Below are 26,262 nucleotides of genomic sequence, written 5' to 3' on the forward strand. Positions count from 1 at the left end.
AGGTTCTCAACTGTCTTGTGAGAGATGCCTATTGTTTAGGTTACTGAGGTATACTGTGAGCTGGCAGTCAGACACGAATCATATCATATACCTCAACATGTTTTTAATGGTGGCAGTTGAAGGTCTTTCAGATCTTGGATAATCTTCATGCTGCCCTCATACCCTCTTGAACTACCCTCCTTTCAGCTGAAAACTGTCATAATGATCAGTTCTGTCCATTTCCCTGAACACTTCAAGCGCCTGATAATACCTGGATGTGGCATGTAAGTATAGGAAGAATTGTGTTAATTACATACAAACAGCAAGGTGGTGCACTACATCCTTTACCATTAGGCTCAGGCCTTTTCAACCAATCTTCATATATTAGGCTCCTTCAGATGTCAGATGCACAGATATGATCAAGTGTGTGGTCATCTTGTGACATGTCACTCTAGGGTATATGTATCAGTTAATTAACAGACACATTCCTGTTCAGTAACTAACAGATCATGTTTCATAACACTTTGACTCTAAATATATATAATTTTGATAGAAACAAATAGTTCCTCTTAAATGAAAAGGAGCCCAAGTGAGATGGAGACTCAGAACCTGAGGAAATCTAGACCTGTTTCATTTCAGGCTTTACCAATGCAGAAAGGGTGGAAATGAAATAATGCAATTCAGAGACTGTGAGGGAGACTGAGATTATGTCTGATATTAATGTCTCAGTATTGGGAAACATAAGTTCTGTGACTGATAAAACTTCATCAACAAAACACAATCTCACCCAGCATATTTATTAGCATTTCCAGCCATGTTTGCTTACTACATAAACTACCTAGTAGACAAAGATGACCTATGTTCTCCCAGTAATAAAGGGCAGTTGAAAATGGTGGCCTGCCAGCCATCAACTGGTTGTCAGGTAGTTATTGAACCTCCATGATCCCGACCAGCAGCAGCTGGGCTCTAAGCATGGCGAGAATCTCTAAGTAGCTATCATATTTCCATACATCTACACTTGATTACATAGATGACACAGACATAGCCAAAATAATCAATTTATTGCTAAACTCCACAGTGACAACAAACTAGCTAAGCAGTTTTATACAGCAATGTCAACAGTATGGATCAAGGAACAGCGAGTCCATGTGAATAATTCAGAAATAGGAATTATAATCTCAAGCATAAGCAAGCATTGAGTATTAATGTATCAAGCTGAAATCAGTTATGAAATACAGCTAAAAAATCGATTTTCTTGGCGAAATTCCTTTTACTAATAACACGCAGGTTACAGGGAATGTCACTACCTGCAGGTCACAGGGAATGTCACTACCTGCAGGTTACAGGGGATGTCACTACCTGCAGGTTACAGGGAATGTCACTACCTGCAGGTTACAGGGGATGTCACAGCATGCTGGTTACAGACGATGTCACAACATGCAAGTTATAGATGTCATGACATGCAGGTTACAGGGGATGCTGAGTTTCTAAATGATGCGATGTGAATACAAGATTCTATACACTTAAATGTTTCTCTTCTGACAAAACATCAGTTACAAAATGCCCCATAATTCAAATTGCAAATGATATCTGATGTATCAAAATCAAACTCACTACTCCAACCTCATCTTCTGGTTAAAGCAATTAATAAATGGTTCCTATTTATCAGGGGCAATATCTTTTTACAGTATCAGTGAGTAATCTAGATGCCCTCATCTGTAAATCCAAGCACATTTCCTCTGCCACAGTGTTACAAGCCACCATGTATTCCCTCCCATTAATTCACTCTCTTCTCTGTACTGGTAGGAGGGACTCAGGTGCAGCTCCTGCTTCACAACTCTCAACAGCTCTCGTCTCATCAGTCAACTGATAAAGCCAGGAAATGGAGTTTTTGTCCCAGTGACGTAGAAGCATGTCAGCAACGACACATGGCCCTCCTTCAACAACAACAGCTTCTATCTCACAACAGGCTGACTATTGAATATCATGCTGTGCCTTGGGCTTTGTTTTTTCAATTGTCATGATAATGATAGCACATTGATACAGTGAGTCCTTCAACACAAACTGACAAGCTGCACATTTGGAACCCTGATGAGGAGATCAAACTCGCTACCACCGCATTTACATGGACTTCAGAAGTAGATATTCACAATTCAGTTAATCAGACAGATTATGTAATATAATCGAGATTCTCCTCAATACACATGCCTACATTAATGTCCAAATATACCAGAAAACAAGTGGATATATAAATAGAATGCATCAGCTACAAAGCTCTGAAAAATTGTTTCTTTTCATTGTGCCATTAATGTACACACTGTCTAAGCTTTGGAAATACGATGTATTACAACACAAAGATACAGCAGTGGCTTAATACATAAAGACACACAAAATCTTCCTGTCAGTATAACAAATAAGCCTGTATCACCCTCAGCTAAAAGCAAAGTATATATCTCCCTAAGAGGTTCAGATGGACTTATCAGTGACAAGCAATGCCAGTGTCAAGAGAAATATCCAAATTACATTAATTAGCTAAACCAAGTCTGTGTGTCTTCAGGACTCTCTCACACCATGCCTTTGATGTGAAGACATAATTAACACTGACTATCCTGACAGAGATTGTTGGACTAAGTCTGAGGTCAATGCTATCCTCTCATACTTAAAGCCCTTCAGCAGAATACTGTATCTTCTTTAACCCAAGGTGTCTTAACTTTGAAAACAAGAGTCATCACAAGATGACATATCCCCCCGGCCCTAATATGTTTGAAAGAACAAATCATCTGACAGTTAGTTATTGTTTTTTCAGACTAAGTTTGAATTGTTTCCATGGAATTCATGAAAAATATAAATGCCATATATCTATCATCAGCAAAAGTCACCATTTCAAGATCTGTCTCATACATCTGCCAAGATCTGTCGAAAGATATGAAATGGTTTTCGAGTTTGGGGTCTGCCCTACATATCTACGAAGTGTTGCTGAAAGATATTAAGAAACGAAACACACCTCTCACTTTTGAGACTAAGTCCGAAACATTTCCATGGAAACCAAGAAAATAATAAATCACAAAACCCTGCACATAGCAAAAGGCACCACTTTAGGTTCTGATTGATATATCTCCCAAGTTTTGCAGAAAAATATTGAACAGTTTTTGAGTTCTGATCCGGAAACGAAGCCCATCCCTCCATTTTGAGACTAAGTTCGAAGTATTTCCCTGGAAACCAAGAAAATAATAAATCACAAAAACCTGTACATAGCAAAAGGCACAACTCCAGGTTCTGATTGATATATCTGCCAAGTTTAGGAAAACAATATTGAACGGTTTTTGATGTCTGCTCCAGAAACAAAACCTACCCCACCATTAGACTAACACCAAAATGTTCCATGGAAAAACAAGAAATAATAAAAATGCCAAAACTCTGTAAATAGCAAAAGGCACAACTATAGGTTGAGATTATTATATCTATCAAGTTTGGTCTAAAAATATTGAACGGTTTCTGAGTTATGCTACGGAAACAAAATGATTACGGACGGAGGGACGGCGGGCAGACGGGCGGACGGACGGACAGACGAGGCATTGACAATATCCCCCTGCATTACATGCCGGAAGGATAAAAAAACAATCATGAAACCTTGTCTTTTTTCACACTGCTAATTAAACCACCTTGGCCAAACAATTAATAAGTCAAGCTGTTCCAGATTTAGAAAAAACAGCATTTCTTGTCCAAAAACTTCAGTTTTTGCCAGTTATAGCAGAACTACCTTCCAGTGGATGTATATTTACATGGCTCTCTAACATATCCTTACCTTGAATGAGTGAGAATGGCTTTGTGCTGATTTTAGCAATATTCCAGCAATATGACAACAGGGGACACCAGACATGGGTTTAACACAAGGTACCCATGTGGGGAACAAATCCCGGGTTATAGGCATAACAACTCTTCAGATATTTTTCACCTTCTCAGAGGTTAAAGAACTGTCACCCTTGGTGCCATTCTGTCAGCCCAATTTGACACTGAAGAGGCAGACTTTCTGTCAGAAAACGCACCTCTTTGGAGCATGGTGCACTGTGAATACATCACGTTACCTATCTAAAACAGCTTTTATCACAAAGTTTCAAATTCTTCACCTTTGATTCTGATTTGACAGTATCTTTATTATCATGATGGCCAAAACATGACTTATTTCCAAACAAGAAAGAAACACTATCTTGTTGACAGTTCACATATTTAGTCAACACTAGCTCTGTAACACAGGTGTCATCAGAAGATGAGAAATACCCCCTGCCCCCACAAATATAAAAGGACAAATCATCTGACAGTTTCTTAAAGTGATTTTTTTAGACTGAATCCAAATCATTTCCATGAAAAATATAAATACCAAAAATCTGCTATTAGCAAAAGTCACCACATCAAGACCTGTCTCATATATCTACCAATTTTTGTTGAAAAACATTCAATAGTTCGAACACTCTTTTCAAGTTGTGCTCTGGAATCAAAATGATATTGGACGGATAGACAAACCATAAGCTACATAGAAAATCCCTTGCTCATGAATACTTCTCACACTTTGCTAAGGATGAAAAATTGTATTCTACAGAAAACTATTATGTGGGTCAAATTTGGTTCAAATATCTAAGCCTATTGTAAGCATGGATCAGAGTTTTCTGTATGTCACTGCATCAAGTGGATTCAGTACCTGCTATTGAAAGGTGTTGTTTATTTGTTGGTTGATTGGTGCCATGAAACCCACTTTTATAATGACTCATGTATCAGGTGCAGAAGGTTATAATAAAGTGTCTGTTTGTCGAAAGAGGGGTTATCATGCTTTCATTCATCCAGTTTCAAATTACAAATCTATATTTAGATAAAAATGGGAATTTTTGTGAACCATATCAAAATGTGGATAGTACATAAGACACTAAGTCTGACCCTGTCTTGACTACCCTCTCTATATTTCATACATTCTCTAGCCATACAGCCCATTCATCCTACCAGGGCATGAACTGAATTGTCATGACACTTATGTTGGACCTATGTGTGAGGTGGACAGGAGCTTGTTAAAGATTCCTCCCATGTCATGCCTCAAGATGGGATCTGGTTCTCCCAGTGAGTCACAGGGTGAAATTCAATGGGAACACAGTGCCTTCACCAGCACCACAGTGTCAATCTGCGCCTACACAATGCTACTGGTTATTCTCGAACCTACTCCTCCACCTGTCAGGAAAATCTCATCTTCTTTCTATTGATTCCACTATGATGTGAACGACTGGCTTGTTTTCTGAAACTCAGTTAATGAAAAGTACATCATTATAAAAAATGGGGTTGGTCTTGTGACACAGAGCAGGCTACTGAAAAAGCAGTTCTCAAGCAGCATACAAATGTTGAAAGGCAAGAAGCTGGTGAGAGATTCAGATTTCACCACATCAGTTGTGTCACATCCACTATTTGATACTACTGAAAAGTGTGATGCCTTGACAGTGCAAGACTGAAGTTGGAGAATGTTTCATGGAAGCAATACACAAGCATATGAAACATGGCCTGTGCAACTGCCTGAGACAGGCTAGACCTCTGACGGATGGTCCAAGATTTACAGCTAATCATTCAAGATTTACAGCTAACCATTTGGATGGTCTGACAAAAAAACCCAGATGTTCCATACATTTCTGTAAATTCACAATACCTCGGTGTCTGGTCTGGTTAAATCCATTTTGGGCTGGTAACATTTTAAGGTTACCAGCCCTGATGTCTGACTATTTGGCTTACTTTATACACTGAATATACCAGCATATTCAAGGCAGTCTAAATGCCAACGCCACAGGACCACCTAGCACCTGATAGCAGGGGAGTGAATGTTGTTTTATGCCACAGTCAGCACAATTCCAGCTAGGCTATGATGGCTTGTAAATATATACATCTGGTCAGGGGTGGGGAATATCCAACTAAGGGTGGGGAATGTGTAGTCAGTCTCTCCATGAACCACATGATTTTTCCTACTGACAAGCCGTTCCTGCCATACCAAAGCTGTAAATGAAGTAAGTGTAGATTTCCTAGAGTTCTGAATTCCCCATGTCTCAGGGTTTCCTTTTCAATAAAAATGGGATTATCAGTTACCATGAAAATCATGCCCACCCAGAGACTTAGCGCTAGTCTAGGAGATGTCTAGCCATGGTAAGTACCAGTGCTGCAATAGTACACCATGGTCCTCAATATACCACACAGTATTCACTCAGCTCAGATTGTGCTGATTTTGGTTCTGTCCGCAAACAGTTTGATATGTAGCTAAATAACAAAAATGGCTGCTAATCAGTTCAATTCATGGTGTTAAGTCAACCCTTTTCACTGATAAGCAAGTGGTTGTGAAAAACAATAACAACACTTCTAAAGAATAAACCTTGTTTTCCTACATATTGTGTTTTTCTTATAACCTCTTATAATTAACCCTTTATGTAATCGAAATATACTAAACTGAGGGGTCTATACCGTGTTACCTACATCAGGATGCAATAGCCTCAGCCAAACCTTCACTGGGTAAGCAACAGCTATGTGTTTAACTGGAATGCCCAAAGGGTCCTTGAGAACAAGTACAAAGATCCCCAGGATACAGCCAACCACCTTGTTAAGTAGTCAGACATGTCTGTGTTTGGGTATTTAGGACCTATCCATCCTAGGGATCACTCTGTGTTTGGGCATTTAGGACCTATCCATCCCAGGGATCACTCTGTGTTTGGGTATTTAGGTCCTATCCATCCCAGGGATAACTTTGTATGTGTTTGGGAATTTAGGACTTTTTCTATCTCTGGGATCACTCTGTCTGTGTTTGGGTATTTAGGACCTATTCATCTCAGGGATCACTCTGTCAGTGTTAGTGTATTTAGGACCATCCATCCCAAGGATCACTCTGTGTTTGGGTATTTAGGACATATCCATCCCAAGGATCACTCTGTGTTTGGGTATTTAGGACCTATCCATCCCAGGGATCACTCTGCCTGCGTTTGGGTACTTACGACCTATCCATCCCAGGGATCACTCTGTCTGTGTTTGGGCATTTAGGACCTATTCATCCCAGGGATCACTCTGTCTGTGTTTGGGTATTTAGGGCCTATCCATCCCAGGGATCACTCTGCCTGCGTTTGGGTACTTATGACCTATCCATCCCAGGGATCACTCTGTCTGTGTTTGGGCATTTAGGACCTATTCATCCCAGGGATCACTCTGTCTGTGTTTGGGTATATAGGTCCTATCCATCCCAGGGATCACTCTGTGTTAGGGTATTTAGGACCATCCATCCCAAGGATCACTCTGTGTTTGGGTATTTAGGACCTATCCATTCCAGGGATCACTCTGTCAGTGTTTGGGTATTTAGGACCTACCCATCCTAGGGATCACTCTGCCTGTGTTTGGGTACTTAGTACCTTGTGTGTGTGTGTGTGTGCGTGTGTGTGTGTGTGTGTGTGTGTGCGTGTGTGTGTGTATGGATGGATGGATGGATGGATGAGCTTGATATTGCTACAACTATGTATGTACAGAATACATTAAATATGCACATAATTGTGAGTACTGTTATTATTATGACTGCTGCAGCTGTCTGTACAGAATATGTCTTGCTGTTTTTTCTTTTCATTTTGTATAAAAGACACACTTCCCCAATGTAAGTGAAACTGTGGTGGGTGGGTGAGTGAGTGAGAGAGTGAGCGAGTGAGGTCTTATGCCACTTCTAGCAATATTGAATCAATATCATGGTGGGGAACAACAGAAATGAGCTTCATAAAGTGAACCCTATGGGGAATCACACCCAGGCCTTCGGCATGACTAGTGAACACTGAACCACCAGGCTACCCAAATGTCCCTAAAGACAACTGTAATATACTGTACTGTGCATCATACTGCAGCTTTTACTTCAACATCTAAAAAGCCATATCAAAGAGAGACAGTGCTGCCAAATGCTCCCCAGCTTGCTATTGCAGCTACAAAATCTTTTCCAACAATTCAGTAAAGCTCTTCAATCATACTATCTGCTCAGTACAGAAATGATAGAGAAGATCCACGTGATATATGATAAGACACTCATTATACTTTGTTTTTTATAACAGCATTGTTCATCAACTGATTATTGTGATAAGGAAATGAGCTGAGCAGACATATGCACCTGTGAGGACAACAAACAATGAATCTGTGACAATAACAATGGAAAACATTATTAGAGATTTTTCATGCTCATATATGAGTTGAAATTTCTATTCTCATTTTTTTTCAATACAACGCAATATTTTCACAATATGTTACCATAAAGAATATTTATCAGAACAAACAAAACAGCAATTAGTAGAAGTCATACATCCATAACTACATAAGCGAAATCAAAATTGCAATAAAACCTCATGATTGCCTACTCATCAATCAAAACACAACCTATGTAATAATAATAATAACAATAATAATTGTGAATTTATAATGTGTCTTTTCCATGTACTATACAGTCACATGCTCAAAACGCCAACACAAAATCAGTATATTCTTACATAAGATAACCCAAGCTGCCCGTGAGGTGCTAGAAAGGCAATAGTCACATGACTTATCCTACCAGGTACCCATTTTCAGCTGGGTGAACAGAGGCGTGAACTGAACAACTCATTTGCCTCAGGTGAGACCATATGAATCACATGTGCTTCATGGTGAGGCAAGACTCAAGTCCTAGAAACTCAAGCTGCCAAACATGGTCACCCTTCCAAGGTCTCACAATGTCAATCATTGATTAACTTCAACTGACTTATGGCCTGAGCGCAGAAGCACACACCAGCATCTAGTATTGACGTGCACAACATATGGAACATACATTTGTACAGATGTTTAGCTAACTGTACACTGTATAGATGAAGTGTAGTGAATCAATGATTTATATCCCACAAGAAGTACATCAAGCCTTGTAGACCTGTTTATCCATAAGACAACACCTGTTATTTTCACATTGGAAACATGGTCACTGAACAGTTTCCTTGTGAAAACGCTCATTAAGTTGACACAATGACGTGCATGGATCTGTATATGGTGTTGTGTCAGCATCCGCATTCTCTTCTTGTCATTTTGATCTACATTGAATAAACTGACCCTAAATATCAGATAAAGAATATCCTTCTTGTTTCTGTTCTAAACGAACAATGGGTGATGAGGCAGCCAAGCTGTTAAAGCATTTGCTTGTCACACCAAAGGCTCGGGTTTGACTTCCCACATGGGTACAATGTGTGAAGCCATTTCTGGTGTCCCTGCTGTGTTAATTCTGGCATATTGCTAAAAGTGGGACTTGCTCACCCTGAGTGAACATGTTCATGCTACATCAGCAACACTAATGACATCCAAGACTGAGATCCTGGGAAGAGTCAGATCATATACACTGAATGTTTCCTCACATTTGAAGTTCTTGCATGGTCATAAATTACAGAATTTCCATCCCAACCCTAAACATAAATGGATCTACAGAGTTTAAGGGCTGATTTAACAGATGGGGAAACAGGAAGAAACCACAAACGGTGAGTACAATGTTGTGTCACAGTGGAACATCTTTGACCAACCAAAGACCTGAATGAACACTTGAACTACTGTGTCACCCTACTGGTCCTTCTGGAGTTGGAGTTAAACACTAATACACTAATAGCCTAGACAGTGGGAGAGAGTCAGATGCTGCTTAAGCTAGGGCGAGGTTATGAAAAGAAGAAAGACAGTTACATAGGGGACATGGCTATGAAGATAGTTAAATGCCAACTGAACCAATGTGAACTGGAATCCATGACCACTGGATCCAAGCCATTACTTTGGTCAGATTGACTTGGAAAACAATTACTGTTCACTACTGGGAGGTACCGGCTGGCTTACAGGGATTACTGAGGGATTCAGGGATTACTGTAGGATTCAGGGATTACTGTAGGATTCAAAGCAAAGTGCCCATAGAGTCTGACATGCTTACTTTCTTAAATTCATTTGTATATTTGGACTGCATATTTGATAATATAATACAAAGGAAGAAAGGCTGTTACAGCTAATCGCTCCCAGCATAAGAGAAATATATTTCACCTTCAGAAAATGAAAATGGTCATTGTTCTTGACAAGACTTTTTAATTCCAATAAAAGAATGCTGTCACCTTTGGCAAACATTCAAGGACAAATACTGGTGTTGAGAAGAGTTTGGATAATTCAGTTACAGTCCAATCGAGTTAGAAATGGGCTTATGAATTGCAAATTTTATCATTGTACAAAATCGCTACATAAATATAAATAGTACACGTTTATCATTTACTAATACCCAACAGCTTTCTGATATTTGAACATTTTCCAGACTCCACCAAAACAGTTGTTTAAGAAACTCTCATCACTGAAAACACAAACGTTGTCACCTGTCACAGCGAGATGAAACCGAAGGAACGGAACAGAAACTATGATGAAAAAATTAAGTTGAATGCTGACGTGAAACAGTTGATGACTAAAGTGTACAATTTTTTCTGTTCTGAAGCCGAAAGGGGCAAACCATTTTATGCCATCAATAAATTCTGTAAGCAGGTATCAAAAGCTTTAGGAGTATCAGCAAAGGCACTGACAAATGTTCTGGAACACAAACAATGTGAGGATGATGTGAAGCAAGTAGGGGTTGTGTCAAAATCACACAAATAAAAATATCTGGACAACTTTCAAAAGAAGCTTGTAAGGCAGTCTATCAATAAGATCTATTCTGAAAACATACACATCACTGAAAATTTTAAAACAGCATTTGAATTAAGAACACCACCTCAAAGTATCAAGTACACAATCTGGCAACTCTTATGCTCTATCGGGTATCGTTATAAGAAAATTTCAGGGGAGAATAGGTCAGTACTCCGTGAACACCCTGATATCATTCACTTGAGAAATAATTTTCTCAGGGTAATAAAGACTAAGCGCGAGGAAGGGTTCGAGCCAGCTTACTTGGATGAGACCTGGGTCAATGCCTCGCACACTGCCAGCAGTCAGTGGGTACCTCATGGGGGTGATAAGGGATCACCCTTCGAAAGCTGCCTCTACAGAAAGGAGAGAGACTAATCATTCTGCATGCTGTTTGCTCCAGCAAAAGGCTTCTCCCTGGCTTAGACTTGGTATTAAGGGCAAAGACCACAGATAACAGAGACTACCATTCAGAGATGAATGGTGCTATTTTCCTCGATTGGGTTAAAAACAAGTTGGTACCAGCTCTACCAGAAAAGTCTTTAATCATAATGAACAATATCCCATACCACAGCGTGCAGGACCCCGAAAGTAAAGAGTGAGTGAGTGAGTTTAGTTTTACGTCGCACTCACCAATATTACAGCTATATGGCGGCGGTCTGTAAATAATCGAGTCTGGACCAGACAATCCAGTGATCAACAACATGAGCATCGATCTGCGCAATTGGGAACCGATGACATGTGTCAACCAAGTCAGCGAGCCTGACCACCCGATCCCGTTAGTCGCCTCTTACGACAAGCTGAGTCGCCTTTTATGGCAAGCATGGGTTGCTGAAGGCCTATTCTACCCCGGGACCTTCACGGGTCCGAAAGTAAAGAAGAAGGGTCACAATATTCTGTGACTTCCACCCTATCACTGAGACCTTAACCCCATTGAAGAGAGAGAGAGAGAGAGTTTAGTTTTACGCCGCACTCAGCAATATTACAGCTATATGGCGGCGGTCTGTAAATAATCGAGTCTGGACCAGACAATCCAGTGATAAACAACATGAGCATCGATCTGCGCAATTGGGAACCGATGACATGTGTCAACCAAGTCAGCGAGCCTGACCACCCGATCCCGTTAGTCGCCTCTTACGACAAGCTGAGTCGCCTTTTATGGCAAGAAGGCCTATTCTACCCCGGAGCCTTCACGGGTCCCCATTGAAATGATATGGGGTATTGTTAAAGGAGATCAAACACAACTTGGTAAAGGAATCTCTAAACAAAATCACAACTGAAACTTGGCAAAACTGTGTCAACAAGGTAGCTAACGTCATTGAACAAGGTTACTGGTGTCATGATGGCTTACAACAGGGGGCTGTGGAACCACTTGTCATCCCTTTAAGTCATGACTATGACACTACAACAGACGAAGAACCAACAGGTCTCCCAGAATAGATTTTGAGATGTCCTCCCGCTATGACTGGCTGTTCAGTTTCTGCGGTTTCACCCCACCATGACTGATAACAACTTCTGCATTTTCAGTGATGAGAGTTTCTTAAACAACTTTTTTGGTTCAGTCCGGAAAATGTTCAAATATATGAAAGCTGTTGGGTATTAGTAAATGATAAAACTTGTGTGCTACTTATATTTATGTAGCAATTTTGTACAATGATAAAATTTGCAATTCATTGTAGTTGTAATTGGAATTCCACATTTAATTGGAATTCAGTCCTCTGAAATGTGATTTCTTAAACTCAGTTTCAAATGTTTTCCTTATCTCAATTTTGTCAGTGGCTTATTTTTTGACAATTTCCTACCTTGGAAATTCAAACTGTTTGGGGAATAAAGTATTTCAACACTGCCCCATTACAAGAAGCAAGCAAAACCTTAGAAGTCATTACATAATAATTACATTGACTGTGTCAGTCCCATAGAGATGCCTTGTACACAGCCACAATATTATTAATTAATATTACATCAACGGTGAAGGAAATGAACAAGTGTGTGTAGCCAAGAACAGCTCTAAAAACTGAAGAGGCAAAGATGAGCATAAGGTAGAGGTGAATATGACCATGAGGCAGAGAGAAAGCCAAGTGTGAGGAAGAAGTGAAAGGATAGGTGAAGACAAAGCAGAGGTGAAGATGAGGCAGAAATGAAGATACAATGAAGACTAGGCAGAGGTGAAGACATTTAACAGACCACCTTTTCAATAACAAAATCAGGACAGGGCACCTCTATAAGGCATATAAAAACAGAGGATCAAACGAACTTGGCTGCCTTTTCAACAACACTTCAGAACAACTTCAGACCGTAAGTGAATGTTTCTTGACATGCACATGAAGAATGAATGTTCCATCCAATTCATCAAAGTCTATTTTATAAATTCCATGCTATATCTGTAATTACCCTGTTAACCTTTGGGTAAGTGAGTACACTATGATTCCCATTAGCAACATGGCACATTTAGTTGTGCTTATTCCAGAGCTCCATGGAGACCAAATTGGGGTAAAATAATATTACCAGGAACAAACTTTGACTTGGCACTTACTTCACTCTCATAACATAATTACATTCAACCTGTTTCCTTCCTGTTTTCACTAAACTTTGTACAGGACCAAATGTTTTGCAACTCAAGAAAGACCCGAATGTCATAGTTGTGGAAAAGTGTGAGATGAACACTTTCAGTAATCTTAACGATGTACCTGAGATGGCAAAAGGATGGGTAGTGTGCTCTGGTTGGTTGAAAGTATGGAACACTGCAAATAGGAGTGACAGAGTCTTGAGTCTTGGCTCAGTTGTGCCCTGGTCTCTGGCCTGTTCATGACCCAAAATATTCTGGCAATACAATGATGACATGCTAAAAGCATATGCTTCATCTTGTCTGTCTACAAGGAGTTAATGTTCAACACAATAAGCTACAAATAGCAAGACCTTATCAAAGATAATCTGCAGCACAAATATGATAACATAGCAACAGAAATGAAATGGTATTTGTGTTTAAATGCCACAACAATGTCTGGCAAATGAGATAGCAACAACACTCCAGCCCACATAACATGACCTTTGAATCGCACCATGCACACAACTCACCAGGGGAAATCAGTCTAGGCTATTTACCATGATATCAGAATGATCAGAGCAACATGTGATGGACTGGTCTAGAGGGATCAGTCTAGCTAATATACCATGATATTAGAATGACCAAGTCATCATGAGCAGGAGTGGTCTGGAGGGATCAGTCCAGCCAATATACCATGATATTAGAATAGTCAGATCATCATGTGCAAGAGTGGTCTAGAGGGATCAGTCTAGCCAATATACCATGATATTAGAATGACCAGATCATCATGTGCAGGAGTGGTCTGGAGGGATCAGTCTAGTCAATATACCATGATATTAGAATGACCAGGTCATCATGTGAAGGAATGGTCTGGAGGGATCAGTCTAGCCAATATACCATGATATTAGAATGACCAGGTCATCATGTGAAGGAGTGGTCTGGAGGGATCAGTCTAGCCAATATACCATGATATTAGAATGACCAGGTCATCATGTGCAGGAGTGGTCTAGAGGGATCAGTCTAGCCAATATACCATGATATTAGAATGACCAGATCATCATGTGCAGGAGTGGTCTAAAGGGATCAGTCTAGCCAATATACCATGATATTAGAATGACCAGATCATCAAGTGCAGGAGTGGTCTAAAGGGATCAGTCTAGCCAATATACCATGATATTAGAATGACCAGGTCATCATGTGCAGGAGTGGTCTAGAGGGATCAGTCTAGCCAATATACCATGATATTAGAATGACCAGGTCATCATGTGAAGGAGTGGTCTGGAGGGATCAGTCTAGCCAATATACCATGATATTAGAATGACCAGGTCATCATGTGCAGGAGTGGTCTAGAGGGATCAGTCTAGCCAATATACCATGATATCAGAATGACCAGGTCATCATGTGCAGGAGTGGTCTAGAGGGATCAGTCTAGCCAATATACCATGATATTAGAATGACCAGGTCATCATGTGCAGGAGTGATCTAGAGGGATCAGTCTAGCCAATATACCATGATATTAGAATGACCAAGTCATCATGTGCAGGAGTGGTCTAAAGGGATCAGTCTAGCTAATATACCATGATATTAGAATGACCAGGTCATCATGTGCAGGAGTGGTCCAGAGGGATCAGTCTAGCTAATATACCATGATATTAGAATGACCAGGTCATCATGTGCAGGAGTGGTCTAGAGGGATCAGTCTAGCCAATATACCATGATATTAGAATGACCAGGTCATCATGTGCAGGAGTGGTCTAGAGGGATCAGTCTAGCCAATATACCATGATATTAGAATGACCAAGTCATCATGTGCAGGAGTGGTCTAGAGGGATCAGTCTAGCCAATATACCATGATATTAGAATGACCAGGTCATCATGTGCAGGAGTGGTCCAGAGGGATCAGTCTAGCCAATATACCATGATATTAGAATGACCAGGTCATCATGTGCAGGAGTGGTCTAGAGGGATCAGTCTAGCTAATATACCATGATATTAGAATGACCAGGTCATCATGTGCAGGAGTGGTCCAGAGGGATCAGTCTAGCCAATATACCATGATATTAGAATGACCAAGTCATCATGTGCAGGAGTGGTCTAGAGGGATCAGTCTAGCCAATATACCATGATATTAGAATGACCAGGTCATCATGTGCAGGAGTGGTCTAAAGGGATCAGTCTAGCTAATATACCATGATATTAGAATGACCAGATCATCATGTGCAGGAGTGGTCTAAAGGGATCAGTCTAGCCAATATACCATGATATTAGAATGACCAGATCATCATGTGCAGGAGTGGTCTAAAGGGATCAGTCTAGCTAATATACCATGATATTAGAATGACCAGATCATCATGTGCAGGAGTGGTCTAGAGGGATCAGTCTAGCTAATATACCATGATATTAGAATGACCAGGTCATCATGTGCAGGAGTGGTCCAGAGGGATCAGTCTAGCCAATATACCATGATATTAGAATGACCAGGTCATCATGTGCAGGAGTGGTCTAGAGGGATCAGTCTAGCCAATATACCATGATATTAGAATAGTCAGATCATCATGTGCAGGAGTGGTCTAAAGGGATCAGTCTAGCCAATATACCATGATATTAGAATGACCAGATCATCATGTGCAGGAGTGGTCTAAAGGGATCAGTCTAGCCAATATACCATGATATTAGAATGACCAGGTCATCATGTGCAAGAGTGGTCTAGAGGGATCAGTCTAGCCAATATACCATGATATTAGAATGACCAGGTCATCATGTGCAGGAGTGGTCTAAAGGGATCATCAGTCTAGCCAATATACCATGATATTAGAATGACCAGGTCATCATGTGCAGGAGTGGTCTAGAGGGATCAGTCTAGCTAATATACCATGATATTAGAATGACCAGGTCATCATGTGCAGGAGTGGTCTAGAGGGATCAGTCTAGCCAATATACCATGATATTAGAATGACCAGGTCATCATGTGCAGGAGTGGTCTAAAGGGATCAGTCTAGCCAATATACCATGATATTAGAATGACCAGATCATCATGTGCAGGAGTGGTCTAAAGGGATCAGTCTAGCCAATATACCATGATATTAGAATGACCAGGTCATCATGTGCAGGAGTGGTCTAGAGGGATCAGTCTAGCCAATATACCATGATATTAGAATGACCAGATCATCATGTGCAGGAGTGGTCTAAAGGGATCAGTCTAGCCAATATACCATGATATTAGAATGACCAGGTCATCATGTGCAGGAGTGGTCTAGAGGGATCAGTCTAGCTAATATACCATGATATTAGAATGACCAGATCATCATGTGCAGGAGTGGTCTAGAGGGATCAGTCTAGCCAATATACCATGATATTAGAATGACCAGGTCATCATGTGCAGGAGTGGTCTAGAGGGATCAGTCTAGCCAATATACCATGATATTAGAATGACCAGGTCATCATGTGCAGGAGTGGTCTAGAGGGATCAGTCTAGCCAATATACCATGATATTAGAATAGTCAGATCATCATGTGCAGGAGTTGTCTAGAGGGATCAGTCTAGCCAATATACCATGATATTAGAATAGTCAGATCATCATGTGCAGGAGTGGTCTAGAGGGATCAGTCTAGCCAATATACCATGATATTAGAATGACCACGGCATCATTTCTAGGACTGGTCTGGAGGGATCAGTGAATAGTCAGTCCATGAACTAGCTTCAGATAAACAGTTTTGTCAAGCACAATGTAGCATGATCACCACCTCTACCTGGTGAAGTGTCACTGCTGTATTGGAGGTGACTGTGACTGGACTGGTTGTTACCACTGCATACAGACAGCTGAATCTGCACACACCTATTGAGCTTGCCAGTTTGACTTGAGTTCACTGAGTCCCAAATCACAATGACAACCCAAGAAATGGACTTCAAATGTTTTACCTACACTGACTGAGTTTGGTCAAGTGACCACTCTCAACAACTGCACATTCCATTGCCCTTGGAAAGTCAAAATGTATTACAATATGTATACAACTCCTGATGTTAAGTAATGTATCAATAAATCAATGTCATCATCATTGTACACATCTGCATGAGAGGATTAGAACCTGACAACACATTGTATGACAGGTTGATAAAATTAAAAATTAACTAAAACAAGCATTGCCACTAAGGTGACATAATCCCCTGCCACATATTATCAAATCAAACAAATTTATCATAAAAAGAAATGAAAGTGAAGGTCGTAGTTTAAGATGAAGTAAAATGTCAACAAAAACATTACTTTGTATCATATATGGACAAAATAGTAATAAAGGAAAAAATCAAGTGGGCCCTGCACCTTCCCTAGATAAAGCTTGGTGATGGATATGAAAAAATCCAGTGAACGGTTCTTGAGCTATTTCGCTGATAAGGAAAAATGCTGAAGTCCCATTCTGACCTTGAGATGAAGGCCAAGGATGCAAAACCTGACTGAGACCTTTCTTTTACTCTGATAAACCTAGATACCAAATATGAAAAGAATCTAGTTAACGGTTGTTAAGATATTCCAATCCGTATGTATGTATGGATTGGCAGATGGAGCGTAATACTATATCTCCTGCTTCCTGCTAAGCACGCAGTGGGGGATAATAAATGATAATAACAATGGACTCTCATAATGATCAAGGCCATATAATAATATAATATACAAATGGATAATATGTAAAATAAACAGGTCTAGAAGAGTCCGTAAATATGCTCTGAAAAAAATGAATTTTCAACTGACTTTGAAAGTTCTTAGAGAATGAGAAAGTTTAATGTTGACAGGTAGAGAATTCCGGAGACATGAAGCTGCATTTAGGAATGATCACTTGCAAAATGAAGTCAAACAGACCTTGGGGACAGTTGACAAGAGTTGGCTCTGGAATCAAAGAATTCTGGCAGGGGTGTATTCTGAGGTGAGATCAGACAAGCTGCTTACAGTCAATACGATACTACGAGAAACTATGCAAGCAGCTGTATTCTAAACTTTTTGGAGTTTGACAGTTAAGCTCTGTTGAGACCTGAAAGCTGTCCATTACTGTATTCTAATCAAAACTAGACAAGACATTTTCTGTGGAAATGTACATTCGAATGTTTCCAATCATGAGCAAAGGAAAGCAGCATGTTTTACAGAGTCTGTATACTTGAGCTTTTATGGAGAGATCTAAATCAATCCAGACATCAAATCTTTCACATGTATAGAATATGTAGGTTGGTAAGATCTGATATTGGCCATACTGTGTATTAACCCTGTCAAGAGTTGAGGTTTTCTAACAAGCAGGAGTACCCAGCATCTTTAGTTAAGGCAGTCCCCATTACATCACTGACCACTCTCCCTCTGTACTCACCGTGCCTGCAAAGAGTCCACAGATACTGATGACAAACATGACATTGTAGATGGCCGAACCGACCACTGTCCCCAAACCCACGTCATCCTGAAACAATACACAATCTGAAACAATACACAATCTGAAACAATACACCAACTTTGATAAGACCTTGTTGGACATTTTCTTACTTGCCAGACATTATCAATTAGCCAGGGTGTGTGTGAGTTTAGTTTCACATCTCACACCTGACTATTCCAGCTATATGGCACCAGTCTGTATATAATGGAGTCTAGACCAGAAAATCCAGTGATCAGCATCATGAGTATTGATCTACATAATTGGGATATGATGACATGTGTCAACAAAGTCAGCAAGGAAGACCATGCAATCCCGTTAGTCGCCTCAAGGGTTACTGAAGATCAGTTCTCACCTGGATCTTTACAGGTCTTACCAGAGTGCACTGTAATCGTCATAAGATATCATTCAACATAGCACACAAGATCATAGTGATCAGTCATAGTGTTCATCCTAGTGACATGACAAATTTTGTTCTGAATTTTAAAAAGACAGCCAAGTCACTAAAATGACAATCTTTTTATGCTTCAGAATAAGGTCATACTTTGGTTTGATCATATTTCCCATCATGTTTAGCTAACAACTATCCTCAAAAAAGACAAACAAAATTGAAAAATTAAAATTTAGTCTTTTCAACATCTTCATGCATTTAAATTATTTCAAGAGCGATTGAAATGAACCAACAAATACTAAAGGTATTTTACTCTTAGCAACTCATAAAGTGTATATGGGGCAAAAACCAATGTAACGCAAGTTCTTGTAAGCTTACATTTTTGGCCGATGAAAACATTGGGATTTTATTTTTTGACTGAGGTAAATTAATTCAATTTATTTTTCTTACTCTTGAAAAAAATGTTACTTGCAGATCCATAAAACATGAAATATGATTAGTCTGGCCTTACCTACATTCCCTGACACCGCTTACTGATGAAGCCGAAAATCAGTAAATAAATAATTGTTCTAAAATAGAGAAATACATGCAACAAGCAAACTTGTGAATTAAATGTTTGATGCAGTCTTTGAACAACATAGCAACAGCACTAGAGCTCTGTATCACAACATCCTGAACCGACCAAGGTTACCAACAGTGAGCTCCAGCAACAAGTTTGCTGCTAACACAATCCACCACTAGTCAGATCACAGCTGCCAGCCAGTCTCTTCCCCTTTCATACACCACTTACAAATAGTGACGACCCAGTCCCTTATTAGTTAGTGCCATTTCCACTTTCACTTGACCTTAACTTTTTCATCTGAAATGATGGTCTACTGCCATAAAGGCACAACTATGTATGGAACATTCTACACACAGAAATCATCTTATTCATGTTAATGAGCTCATCAATTGCAGAGCCAGATTGGATTTTATTATTCTTCCAAGTAAACAGAATCAATGTATTTGTTCAAACTAGACAATGACAGAAATTCTCTGTCCATGCACAATGGAAACCAATGAGGTTGTAAAGGCAAGCACCGACAATTACACAGTGCTTGCAGGTCACCAGAGCACAGCTCTCACAAAGGACCCATTGCAAGACACTTACCAGAGCATTAGGTATGCCTCTGGCAGACTGGTCGCCACCAGTTAAACTCATTACAAAGTGAGTGCTAGGTTAACACAATACTGTGATTCAATCAGTTGACCATATGTTCCTCACCTTGGCTATGAAGACCCCTATTACAGCCGTAGCTAGCTCTGGAGCGGAACTCCCAGCTGCCATGAAGGTAGCACCAGCTACATCAGATTGCAGGTTTAGATCTGAAACAATTCAAGAAGCTCCATGATGCAAGCAAACTACAAGTAAAACTAAAGCAACAGACCCTTTAGCTCTTCTTTGAAATGTCTATACTTGGTATATGTATGTTAAAAAAACAATTGTTGAGAATAGGTCAAGTATATTCTTGCAAAAGAATCACATAGGAAATTCAGAATTGAAACAATAAATAGTGATTTAAATTTACAGCACTTGTTTCAGCAGTTTGAGTTGCTGGCAACCACTTTAACATGGCTGCCAATGTGACCATGTTTTCAATCCGCTAAGAGGACAACATTTGTGACAAAGTCTCACTAGCTAAACGTATATTGGTCAAGCATTCGTGAACAGGTGTAAATAGGCAAAGTTTTCAAGTTAAATATGCCCCTAATGCAGTGAGTAAGCTTTCAGCAATATTCCAGGAATATCACAGCAGAGGCCTCAGAAATGGGCTTCACGCATTGTACCCATGTAAGGTATCAAACTTGGCCAAGTGAACACTTTAACCAATGGGCTACCCCACTGCATCACATTTGATGTACCATCATGTACATGCAGTTAAAACATAGCACTTCCACAACTTTGTGGAGGTTTTTCAGAGTCCAACAATAACTCAAGTCTCTGGATTTTAAATATAAACATTAACAGGTAACATAAGATACAACCTTGTGTTACAAAACACTCGTACAAGGCTTTGGCCCATTGTAGCACCAACATTAAGTTTTGTAAGTTTGTCAGGAAACCATTGCTCAAAAACAGACCTGATGACATGATGACATGATGACATGACGAAGCTGAATAATAACCTGTACATTTGTCAATCTTTGACATGAACATTTCCAATGTAGCTCTTATCTTTGAGAAGTTACCTATGCCAATTTTGAGTATACATGCTTTAATACTTCTAGTTTTAACTGTAATTACAAGTTTTTGAGTGAACTTTTGTCAATGTCAAAACCTTGACACCACTGACATTTTCCTGACATGCTTCCAACAAATTCCCACTGGCCATTTGGTATGGTAAGTCAACTATCTATGTGTGTTGTTGTCATGAGCTGGTAGTGGCAGTAGTAGTAAAACATCAAAGAAAAACAATTAAGTAACATATTAACAAAACTCAGTAATTAAATAGCTACTTTCTACGATACTCTGGTTCCTCTGCCTCACCAACAAATTGACCTCATCTCTGAAATGTCTGGAACTGGGTCAGAGTTACATCATTCATCAACGTGACTGTAGAAAAACAGGGGCAGCTAGCAGTCTACCAGCTATTGACAATCTTCTCTTCATATCCCAGTAGGTTTGCTAGATGTCACAAACCTATGCAGGAACATGTTCTCATGAATTGTTTCATGATGCTGTTGTGGACTCAAACAGGTTTGGGTGAACAGCTTTAGAATAGTTTTGTGGGCTCTTACAGCCAGAGGGAATAATTCCATCATGAGCTTTATGAGTTAGCTTTTCATTTTGGGGTTAAAAGCTTTGACACTAAATCAGAATAAAACTGGAGCAGAAGAGTGCAATCAATCTAAAACACTTTCATAAATATTCACACACCTCCTATCACTTTCAGACTATCAGTGCCATCTTAAGGAACCTCCAGCTTCATAAGAACATCAGCAGCTGATCCTGTGGCTTAATCATCTACGCCATGGTGTGATTACCAGTTGCCATCATTATGGAGCAGTAACAGCAACTGCACCATTTAGTGCCAGTATCATGGCATCTCCATCAGTCTCCAGCCATACTTTGTGCAGTACTCTACATTCAAGTATTTTAAACCGCAGATCTCTTCCAAATCTACAGCAACTACACTCAAATGATCACCAAAGGGTGTTCCATACTTTGTGCAGTACTCTACATTCAAGTAGTTTAAACGGCAGATCTCCTCCAAATCTAAAGCAACTGCACTCAAATGATCACCAAAGGGTGTTCCTGGTTTCAGTGGGATCCAGGACAAGCACGTCCCCTTACATTTGGCCAAAGCAACCTGGGAACTACAAGATGGGTGATCTGGGACGTAATGTGTTACAGAGGTTGACTCACTGCATGTGAGTGAGATGGCGTTTAAGTCATGTTTAGCTATGTTCTTGCAATATCACAATGGGAAGATACCAAAAATGGGCGGCATGCATTATGTTCTATGATGGAATCAAACATACTGTAGGGGAATCAAACCTGGGCCTTGTGCATGAAAAGCGAACACTGTAACCACTAGGCTACCCTACCACTCCCTTACGTCCCTCAGCACACTAAACCCTGTAGCCTGAACTTTACTGAAAGACCACTGATTAAACTTCCAGAGAAAGCGATATTTTTCAAACTTGCTTCAACTTGAAAATCAAATCTTCAATAAACTTTCATGTTTTTGATGAACATGATATTTGGGTGTGTACTGACTAAGTGTCTCTGCAGACATCCCACAAAGTTTATTACATCTCAATAACAAACACTATCAGCAGTCTGACTACTAAAACATGCCCAGCACCTAGGCTGAAATTCTGACCAACAAGCAAAAGATCAGATGGCATCATTGTTTACACACTGTTAACAGTCAAGAATCTTTGGGAACACCATTAATTAGAAGACGTTACACTGGTTTGACATATATCATCCACAACATGACTATGATGTTAGGAAAATAGGATAACAATTACAAGTAATTGTCTGCTACCAATTACAAGCAATTGTCTGCTACAGACAGCCAAGCAGACAGTACCTGGACTTCCAAACCATTATCAGGCATCAGGTCTTGGCATTGACAGAACTTTTGCATGTCAGCTTTTCCCTCTCGGTGTGAAAAAACAGGTAACTCATTAAACTAACACCTGTATTTCTCTACAAATAGATATCAATAATATCTAAAGAAACATTTTCTGTTTTCCATCTGTCTTGCTCATCAGCTGATGAAACTTGCACTTTTCACCATGCATGCTTTTTGCAAATACAATATTTCACCAATTTCAATTATAGCTAATGATACTGGGAAAATATCTGAAATGCCACATGCATGACTTCCTATGGTTCAAACTCTTACAATAAGAAAAACAACATGGATGAAAAGAATCACCATGCAACAAATGACCTTGACTTTATCACATTTCACTGACAGACAAGATTGAAGTTAATTAAGAATTTATACAATTCCAGATATTAAATTTTTCCATCAAAATGTCACATCAATGATTCTGCATGCTAGAAGATTGAAATCAACTTTAATATTGGTCTCTTCACCATTATCACGTGCTACCACTTTAAAGACAATGCACATCACCAGGCCTTAGGGATTATCTCAGTCTGGTATTGATTCCCTGACACTGACAACAATCCACCGCTGATCAGGTAAGGCATGGACTGCTGCACACAATCCTGAGCAAACATTGTTGTTGGATCAGACTTAAAACAGTGTGTATATGAATACACAGAGCCACAACACCACAAGCAGATGTCATCAGGTGCACGTCAATATCAATGATGAGGAGTACATACCAAACACTCTATAGTACTAAACAATTCTGATCTGTGCGGACAACATTCAAACCTTATCAGTACTGAACTCTAATCTGTACCGGTGACATTCAAATACCTGATAATACATATCCAGATCTGTATCTACACTTTCACAAAACTAAAAAATTCAGATCTGTTCCTAAAACACCCACAGAAAGCAACCAACCAAAACAATATATTGGTTGGTTGGATGATGTTGCATGCGGAAAAATTCCAGCTGTGTATCTGCGGCTTGTAAATAATTGAGTCTGGACCCGACAATGCAGTGGTCGGTCAACACCATAAGCATCGAACTCAACATGCTCAACATCTCACAACAGCTACAGCACCACTATTGCAACTTTTACCAATAATAAAACTCTTGCAACATGAAACATTTCCCACAAATACAATACCTGCATACCTTGTACTAATCAAATCTGATAAAAAATAATCGAAAATTGATCAAGAGATGGACTGAAAATGACCTTCATTGTCTTAGTTATGAAAAACATTAATTAGGACAAAACAGGGAGAAAACCTTTAAATGTGGGGATTACATTGAAATGCATACAGTTTGATTATAATTGATAATTGTTCACCAGCAAAGTCCTCCAATAATCAATCATGGATTTTGTTTACGATTCCAAACACTACCCAGTACTTTAACCCTTGCTGCCTGGCATGGCACCATGATTGAGTTTGGATGACAATACATCAGTCATGCCACAACATTGACATACAAACTGACTACCAATTCAACATGACGACAGATTAATCATACTTAATACTACTAATGACGTTTATCTGGAGCAAGTCTCATTTAGCACATTCCCCTTAGCTGTTACCCATCCTTGCTTCACACCAGCCTGAGACATCATTAAACATTGTTTCGGCACTGTCGGCTACCAGTGCTAAATGTCATATTTATCAGGGACATGGCGTTAAATGTCAAATATCCTGAAATATTTCCTGTTATAATGATTTGTTTTGCTTTAAACTAGATGCATAATGTTGGTGGTTACATTTCTGAGGATTGTTTAGTGTCACTGTAATATTTTTAAAATTGTTTTCACTTGCATCCCCACAAACATTTCTGAGGATTGTTTAGTGTCACTGTAATATTTTTAAAATTGTTTTCACTTGCATCCCCACAAACATTTCTGAGGATTGTTTAGTGTCACTGTAATATTTTTAAAATTGTTTTCACTTGCATCCCCACAAACATTTCTGAGGATTGTCTAGTGTCACTGTAATATTTTTAAAATTGTTTTCCCTTGCATCCCCACAAACATCTGTATGCAATAAAACATTATGGTCCCATCATGGTTTTTGATATCCTCATTGTTTCAGGGCTATTCAACAATCAAACTAGAAATGATTCCTCCTATAATAAGCCCCCTACACCTTTTTCAGTTTGTGAGTGAGTGAGTTTAGTTTTACGCTGCACTCAGCAATATTCCTGCAATATGGCGGTTCTAAGTTAAAGATATAAAAACTATTGACACCAGTGTCACATGTCATTGCAAATGTTGGAAGAATGACACTTGTTTCATTTCATAGCATGATACAGTCTAATACAGTACATTCCTCAGACATCTGCAAGATCTGAGTTTCAACTGATGCTTGTCGTAAGAGGCGACTAACAGGATGGGGTGGTCAGACTCATTGACTTGTTTGACATGTCATTGTATCCAATTGAGTAGTTTGATGCTCATGCAGGTGATCACTGGATTGTCTGGTCCAGGCTCAATTATTGACAGACAGGAATCGTGCTGAGAGTGTTGTTAAACAACAAACAAAACCAGAGGTCTGCATCACAGAAGTGCAACAAGGTGATTTGATTAACACAAAAGTCAAGATTAAAGTCATGAGTGGGATAAACATCTGACATACTGACCACTCTGAAACATGAAGGGGCATATACCCTGAGATGCTGCCATGATAACCTCAATCGAGAAAATAATTGTAATCCTTAATTACATTTTCAACTCTGTGGGGAGTATTCACAAACTGCTCATTGGAATCACAGTGTGATATTGACCTTCAAATATGTGATGTGTGTGAAACACTGGACTACACTACACTACACTACAAACATCTCAACAGTAACTGTACTGTAATCTTGAGGAAATACTATTTCCCCAACTATGCCTAGAAAACTACAGGTCAAGGAAGCCATCCCATTTATGCTGTCTTTCTACAGGAAAACATTTCCCGGGCATTCATGTAGACAGTGTCAAGAAAAGGGCTAAATTTCATGTACAGTGTAAGTGTTAAGGAAAGCACTCTGCCATTACTGAGAGAAGATAACAATGGTATGTAGAGAGACAGAATCAACATACTGTATCTGATGGAAAATTGTTGATTTCAGATAGCTGTCCTAGGTTTCCTGAAATAACTGGCT

The 26,262-nt window shown here is 39.5% G+C and overlaps 1 protein-coding gene across 2 annotated transcripts in view; it reads right to left on the bottom strand.

The window, feature by feature from the left end:
* Positions 1-26,262, bottom strand: part of LOC137265871 (probable sodium/potassium/calcium exchanger CG1090) — a 62,587-nt gene that overhangs the window by 28,556 nt on the left and 7,769 nt on the right. For both annotated transcript variants that reach the window (XM_067801333.1, XM_067801334.1), the window contains exons 3-4: positions 20,271-20,371; positions 18,559-18,645 (exon numbers count right to left, since the gene is read on the bottom strand). In XM_067801333.1, the coding sequence (XP_067657434.1) occupies positions 18,559-18,645; positions 20,271-20,371 (188 nt within the window). The remainder of the gene's footprint in view (positions 1-18,558; positions 18,646-20,270; positions 20,372-26,262) is intronic.

This window comes from Haliotis asinina, chromosome 15 (assembly GCF_037392515.1).
Source record: "Haliotis asinina isolate JCU_RB_2024 chromosome 15, JCU_Hal_asi_v2, whole genome shotgun sequence".
Lineage (NCBI taxonomy): Eukaryota > Metazoa > Mollusca > Gastropoda > Lepetellida > Haliotidae > Haliotis > Haliotis asinina.